The sequence below is a fragment of the Zeus faber genome, assembly GCF_960531495.2.
Source record: "Zeus faber genome assembly, chromosome: 16".
Classification (NCBI taxonomy): Eukaryota; Metazoa; Chordata; class Actinopteri; order Zeiformes; family Zeidae; genus Zeus; species Zeus faber.
Genome location: NC_137202.1, coordinates 14,206,029 through 14,214,286, shown reverse-complemented (window position 1 = coordinate 14,214,286; position 8,258 = coordinate 14,206,029). Strand labels below are relative to the sequence as shown.

General features: G+C 41.2%; 1 protein-coding gene across 1 annotated transcript in view; it reads right to left on the bottom strand.

Annotated features, from left to right (window-relative positions):
* Positions 1 to 613: 613 nt before the first annotated feature.
* lgalslb (lectin, galactoside-binding-like b) overlaps positions 614 to 8,258 on the bottom strand; it is a gene marked incomplete at its 5' end in the record, with an annotated part of 10,811 nt that continues 3,166 nt past the window's right edge. Inside the window, one exon of the mRNA XM_080016387.1 lies at positions 614 to 2,569. Within this exon, the coding sequence (XP_079872513.1) occupies positions 2,426 to 2,569 (144 nt within the window). The 3' untranslated portion in view covers positions 614 to 2,425. The remainder of the gene's footprint in view (positions 2,570 to 8,258) is intronic.

Sequence of the window (8,258 nt, the reverse complement as noted above, 5' to 3'; positions counted from 1 at the left end):
TTCAGAAACAGATTTTGGTGGACCGATAAGTTGAAATCAGTGAAAGCTTACGGAGTAAATACAACGGAACCCAGAGGTCAAACTCAAACCCCATTGGCTCACAGAAATCGGGGCCTCAGGAGGGTGGCTCCTCCCACAAAAAACAGCTGGTTTTTGAACAGGATGATTTAGAGGCATGTTATAATGGCTAGAATGCATAATCTGCTGAGTGGTATTTCCAGCAAAAAAAAACTTCAAAGACATGTTTTGGGGACCTCAGAGACCTACATTAACTTGTTTAAAAGGAGCATAATAGGTCCCCTTTAAAGAGTAGAAATATTGCTACAACCTCATATGCCACTCCCTGCATTTACGCGTAAAACCATCCAAATTCCTTTTCGCTATAAACTTAGTAGACCTTAGTAGACCTAAGTTGCCCAAATTCCGCCAAAGCTTCAATTCCTGCCGCTTTATTTGCAGTGACAGGAAATGAAAAGCTTTATTGGCCTGCTTCAACACAGCCGTCCACACACACAATGGAGAGCTTTGATAAGACCACAATAGAGCCTTGGTGGGTAGCTGGACGGTGTGCCCAATCCCTGGCTTTCCAACAGGAGCGCAACCACGGCCCAGGGGCTCAGAGCCTCGTTTCAGTCATGCTGAAGCAGTGAGTCAAGAAGGTAGACTGTGTCATCCAGCGCTGTCCTTTTCCATTTAAATAACATTTAAATATTACTTCTGGAACACATAAATACACTTAAATAAAGCTGACACGTGACCTAACACTTCTCTAATACCTGGTGAGATAAGTTCAAAATGTATTTTCCAGATACAATAGTGATGAGAAATCTTGGGGAAGGGGGGCGGCTTCTGAGCACCCAAAATTCATAATACTTTAAGCTTTGACTCTGTTCGCTGTGGAGGACTCATTTTGTTTTGGATATCAGAAAGCAATCCTGTGTAGAGGGGGGACGTTTCTGGACACAAAACAAACCCGAAACACCGGTGGGGCGGTACTAAACAGGACATTATCCAGTCCGTTCCAAGCTGCTTTTGGTCCAAATTCTTACAAAGACACCCTGCTTAGACCGGGTTCTGATCACAAAGAGAAGCAATAAGTAAAACATACAGTGGACTTGTGGAATGGGTTGAAACGGTCGTATCACCAAAAAGAGTGACATTATGCAAATATGTTGTGGGAAAATATCTAGAATTTGTGTTGTACATTGTGAACATGTACAAACATGTACATTCAATTCAGAACATCTAGGCCTGCAAACAACCGACTAAACCATACAACCAACTAAACCAAACAACCGACTAAAGCAAAAAAACAAACCAATGAACCGACCGACCAACCAGGAGAATCTGCAGGTTCATGGAACACACTAACTTCTATGAATCACGTACCATTAAGACTCGTTTACACTTAATTTATCAGGAAACGAGATTGCTTCCCTATGATCCGGATGATCGATGGAATGTGTCTTTAAAGCCACTAAAGTCAGTGCACAGAGCTTTCTAGCAGAGCTTTCTCTGCTTAGAGAATGGCTGTAATGTGTCATGAACACCAACATGTGTGCGTAAAACAACTCATAACAACAATAATAGGAATACACTGTGTTGTGTGGAGAGAGCCACTTTACTGCTACATATTCATATGTCGTATACGTCAACTTTTTTTTTTTTTTCTTTTTTTCTCCCCACAATTATTTTCTTATTTCCAGTATTTGGGTCATGGAGGCCGATGCGTGTAACCGTGTGGACCGGATTACCCGGCTATGACGCCTCAGGTAATAATAATAATAATAAGATGCTTTTCCTCCCCTGAACAACAAATTTAAGGAGCTCACTGTGGCTTCAAGCTCCTGTAGTCTGGATGAGGTCTAAATCCAATTGTACGTTGTGCTCTAAAGTGGCCTTTATTGAGCACCGTTGCTTATCGTTCTTGTCCAGTTGGAACACAAATTGGATCAATATTCTCAATCTGTCTACCCGAGGACAGTGTGGGGGTGGTTTCTCTCGTTTTCTTTTTGACCCAAAAGAAGCAAAGAGCCAAATACGTACCTACCTTCAGTTGTAATTGAGCCTCTGTCAAATTCCTATAAGACGTCGAGATTTAAAACTGCGCCGTTGCAATCACTCATCAAGCAAAACATTCGAGTCCCCCGACTCTTAAATACCAGATAAAGAAGGTGGAAAGGGGAGTAAAAAGGTAGAAAACAGAAGCAGAAGAATGCACACTTGTCGTGGAGGGCGGCCGTTCCCAGCTGCATCAGGAGGACGACGACGTCACACACATGTATGCAACGTTTGTGTGTGTGTGTGTGTGTGTGTGCATGTGTGCATGTGATCGGATGTGATCAAGTCCTTGCTTCATCCCCCCCTCAAAAAAAAACACAAAAAAAAAACAAAAAAAAAAAAACACTGCCACCACCGCCGGCAGTTAACCCAGCTTGGTGATCTGTAGACCCCCTTCTATCCGCACGGTGTCGATGGACGACAAGCTTTTCACTTTGTGGTAAAAGTCAAAGAGTTGGTGGCCATCTACGAATATCCTGAAGCGCTGGTGTTCGCAGTGGATCTCGATCTGAACAGAGAGAGAGGGAGGGAAGAGGAAAAAAGATAAATAACTGTTAGGAAGACAAAGAAAAAAGATGAAATGAAACAACGATAAAAATGTGCCAATCTAATGGAGGTTATTTCATCAAAACCACACGTGAAAAATAGAATCACATTTATTTGAGATTTGCTTACAGTAGTTCAAGACGAATAAGTTGATACCAATAATTCAAGAGAAATGATAATTGAAAATAATTTACTGAGGAAAGATCATGACCCTTCAAGGATTGATGACCCAAAACTAAAATGTAGTACATTTACCTATTTATATTTACTCATTTTGCTTGTTTACTCTTTCATTATTACTATTTGATTGCCTTCTATTAATGTAAAGCAGCGCTTCCCAACCTATGGGCCACGAGGGTATTACAAGTGGGCCGCCAAATCATCGGCAAAACACATTGATTTTATTGAAAAAGAAAAAAAAAAAAAAAATCTAATACAAAAAAGTTTAATTTTTTTTCTTTAAAACCGTCAAAAATGCATCATCATGATAGATAGGAACTCCTGGTAGGGCCTACTACGTGTTGATTGATCAACCGAGAAGGACCACGATCGACCTGCACCTGTACATTTTTGAACTTGAGGTGATAATCAAAATTGATAGTTGCCTAGGCATACTGAAAAGGAAATAAGCCATTCGTACACCATCCACAAACGGTGTCCAGGCGGGACAGTCCCGCCTGTCAAACAAAAAAAAAAAAAAAAAAGGTTCGGAGAAAGCATAGCGCTGAATATTTATCATTGGGATTATTTAGGACAGGCACGGAAGACGAACCGTTGCCGCCGTGCGTGGTGTGTTCCGAGATTTGATCAAATGAGGCTCTGAAGCCATGTAAACTGCACCGTCACTTCGAGACAAAACACCAACAGGACATGTCCAAGCCGCTTGAATTTTTTCGTTAATGAACTCAAGGAGTATCGGGGCAAAAGGAAAGTCATCAAAACGTCATGTGTGGACACCCGAGAACGCTAAGGCAGCGGAAGCGTCCTATGGGGTCGCCCGACTCATAGCCGAGCCTGATAAGCCGCATACGATCGGGGAGAATTGAATTCTTCCCGTCACAAAAGAGATTGTGACGGTGATGTTGGGAGAGAAGGCGTGCGAGCCAATCAACCCCATCTCACTGTCTGAGAACTCAGTCAGAGGCAGGATTGAACAGCTGATAGCATACAACGAGAAGAAAGAGAAAGAAATGTCAAACCTGCCTGCCTATGTAAGGTATGCAAACAATGGAGAGATCAAAGAAGTTCAACCGCTGAGGCCATTTTTGACGTTCTGAACGCGTTCATGGTTTCAAACCAGATTGATTGGTCAAAATGTGCGGGGAGTGAGCACTGACGGGGCCAGCACAGTTGGAGTCATCACCCGGGTGAAAGCTGTGGCTCCACTCGTAGCGTCTGTCCATTGCAGTTTACACAGAGCCGGACAATGGACTCCACCTCGGTCTCCAAGGAAAAGCGGTGACCATGTTCAATGTCCAGAATAAAATAGAAGCGACCATCAGAAAAAGGGATATGTGGGCCAGGCGAGTTGACCAGTCAAACTTCGACTCGTTTGAGAGTTTGTCTGATTTTTTGTCAAAGGAATTAATGCGGCTTCAGGTCAATCATGTCAAAGAGCACCTGCACGGTTCGAGGACCTAGCTGCGCAAATACTTCCCCATCCCAGATGTGCAGTGCAGCTGGTTGGAAAACCCCTTCGCCAGCCACAGTGACGAGACCCTCGCAGGCCTGAGCCCAAAAGAGGAGGACGGTCTTGTGGATCTCTCCTGCGACAGCGCATTGAAACTGGCTTTCTCACAGAAGTACCTGACAAACTTTTGGCTTCATGTTGCTTCTGAGTATCCCGATCTGTCCGACGGAGCTGTGCGATTTCTGATGCCTTTCCCGGCGACGTATCTCCGTGAGACTGGCTTTTCGGCGTTTGTGGCATTGAAGACAAAATACAGGAATAAACTGAATGTTGAGCCAGATCTTGGACTGAGACTGTCGTCCCTTAAGCCAGACATCAAGCATTTGGTGTCTGCCATACAACAGCAGCCTCCTCATTAGGTGAGTTAATATTAGTGTGCTCCTGTTATTGTTAGTTTTTCGTTACGAACGTGACGCGAAATTTCCATAGATAAGGTTATTTTTAACCTTTAACTTCTTTTACCAGTTCTGCACTGTATGTATGAGAATGTATATGCTTGTTAAAATAAACGTCCTCTGAGAACGCACTGTTTGGCTCCCGTGTTATTTCTGGTCGGATGTGGGCCGCAAACACTTTTGAGATTTTCAACTGGGCTGCGAGTCCAAAAAGGTGGGGAACTGCTGATGTAAAGCACTTTCAGTAGCCTGTTGTGTATAAAAGGTACTATACAAATAAAGTCGTTTATAAGGGGTGAAGCCCGTAGGGCTAGAACCCTATTGTTATTGTTCGGGGGAAAATCCTCTGAATTTTGAATCCTAAAAATCTAAAACTATCTGGAACACAAACTTGGGCATAGCACGCAAATACGGTTTACGTCTTGTTTGAACCGCGTTGTCACAAAGACCTTGTGGTTGAGGTTTCATTCAAATCGATCCACATACTGAGCAGATATTAGTGAAAAACCGGCCAAATTTGATTGATATTACAGACACGGGCAAAAGCATTTCACGCCGAAATATGTCCGGCTAAAACTATTTGGAAGACATACCTCGGCAGAAGCTACAAACACGGATGAGGTATCGTTTCAACCGGTATGACAAGTATTCTGTTGTTTAAATTTCATCCAAATCAATCGACATACGGAGCAGATATTAGTGAAAAACCGAACAACTTTGACCCAAGATTTTCAGCTTGCTTGGTTAACTGACACTATTCGTAAGCAAAATGAACGAGATGAGATTAACAGTAAGATGCTTTATGACGTCATCATATTATTTACTATAAATGTACAGAATGAGATTGAGAATGTCCAGTTGGACCGTGTCCAGTGTGCAGGGTAGACTCGGTCACTCTGTACTTGTTCGACGTTACAATAAAAAAATACAATTTAAAAAGTAGTCCAAAAAATTTCTCACTGCGTCCAGTCAAAACCACTGAAATGTGCAACTGAGTGATGTGTTCAAGATCCAGCGAGGGGTCAGAAAAATAGAAGCCGTGCAATGGTAATTGCTCACAGAAATAACACAACGTTTTTCATATTTCATGGAAACGTAATTTACTGAAAATGCAATCCAATGAAAAATCTCAACAAATAAATGCCTGCCCGACACGGCACCAAACGGCCACCCGTCGGGAGTGCAGCTTTATTTCCACAGGCAACATGGTGAGTTATAACAATGAGAAGTTCTGGAAGTTCACAGGCAAACGTGGTCGGTTGTTTTAAAGACAGTAGGGTTGCGCCGTGCAGACCGCACAGCGGTTGCTCCACGAGACGACAGACCGGGGGGAGCCCATGCAGCGTTCAATGTAAACTCGGAAAATCGTGCTGCGTTTCAGAGACCCGGGAAACTGTAAAACGCACCCAACACGACTAAATTGGACCCTGTGTATTGCTGCCTGCAGCTATATTTATTATTATTACCAGGCTTACAGCACCAAATAGGAAACATAAGACTATGAACATAGTAAGTCAATATAGGGATTACGCACAATCATCAAAATCTTTACTTGGAAGACTTCCTTTCATGTACTTCTAACTTCAAGTTATTCTTATTTATAGGGTCCTCTATCTCTTTGAGCAGCTAATCTCATTTCCACCGAGTTTCTTGGGCATTACTCATTCAAACGGCTTTGAAGCAGTCAACACAACATTCTTAAGCTTATTTAGGATGATTCTAATTTCATACTCTGGGGAAGTCATTCAATAAAAATTATAAGAGTGTCAACTAAGGCCCGGATTGAACATCTCTGTAAATTGAAGATACCGTCATATCATGATATTGTTGTCAAAATTAGGAATAACAAAACAAACTTAATTTTATGTATAGTATATAGTAGTTCAGTTAGATGAACCTCCATCGGCCTTTCTCGGACACGGGACATTTAACATGTAAAAATATATTGCAATACACGTCCACAAACTTCCCTATGATTATGGGGGAAACTAAATTCTGCCCTGGTGGTTCAATCCGAGGGATGGATGAGGGAGAAGCCACAGCCGTACTCCAAACCACAACGCATCATGTGTTGTACAGTTTGTTTCTTAATCTGCAGCCGCCAGCTTCCAGGCCGACCTGCCTAACCACATGCTGCATGCCCCGAAAACATACAGAAACACTTTATCAGGAAGCTGTTGTTACATAAGCATCGTGTAGGATTTTTGCATGGGGCAGCCTTCTAAAAATAATTGAGTGGTCTAGTTTGACTCTAGTGTCTGGATATGGTTTAGTTTGTTTTTATTTATTTTTTCAGGTTTTTGTTCATTTTCTTATTGTATATTGCCGATATTGTCTATTTTCAGCTGATTTACAGGGTTGTTGTATATTGACAACTTTGTCAAGTTTTATTTATTTAATAAATGAATTGGCTTAGTTTTTTTTGATAATTGTATAGTGCCATTTTTTTTTATTATAATATCAAATAGTTTATGGTCATTGTTTATTGGCAATTTGGTACTTTTGGGTTTATTGGCAATTCTTTTTTTATTACTTTATTATTATTGCCTATTGTTTGTTGCCTATAAAACTCTAAATACTATACCCTCTGAATTTAACTATTTATAAGTTTTTCGTTTCAAAAGGCTGTACTATTTGCTTTAATTTGTATAATTTACTTTTTTTCTGGAAAAGTCAGGTGTCCCTTCCCCTACTGCCTGTCAGTGACTGATTGGAGCGTTTGTTCAACCAATCTCCTCAAAGATGATTTTTTAATGTGACAGCAGGCGCGATGCTCGTCAGAGCAGCTGAGGATTATTAGAGCGGAACATGACATGATCAGCTCCAGGACGCTTTCCGTGCGTTCATGCTCTGGTTTTAACCTCCCCCACATTTCACCCGGAGCAAACACAGCTGATAACGCCTTCTTATGTAATAAGCCCACATCAACGCAGGGCTCTGTATTGTGGAAATTATTTTGACCAATACCTCGACTTTGGTTCCTAAATTATACATTTTTAAAAATCGTGTTTTTCTTTTAAAACCCACAAATACTGATTTAAAGGGGAATAATAAAAATGGGTTTGATTTACTTAGGGGAAGGTTAATTTTGGATGTATTTTAATTTAATTGACTATCATTGCAAAATGGTTGATACCATAAAGGAAACAAATTTTGAAACAAAACTATCGTCACAAAGTGAATATATCATAATGTATCATCTGATAGAGAAAATTATATTTAAAATAGACTATCTTACAGGTATCTAGGAGTTGAATTTAACACTTTCGATCTTTAGAAGACACAATTTAGGATTGATTCTTTTGGACAAATCGTCTCCCGTGTATTCGATTGAGAGTTTCAGAACATCAGTAAGGTTGACTCAAATTCACGACTCAAGACAATCTGATTACCTTCGAGGCCAAACCTTTGTAAAACTGAATTGAAGACGTTTTAGAGACGGTCTCTGGGCTTTGAGAATAAGTTCAATGTGATGAACCCCTGTTGGGTCCTCGAACATGTGACGCTCAACTTTAGAAGCAGACATTGCAACACTGTGAAAACCCCTCAAACCATCACAACATCAA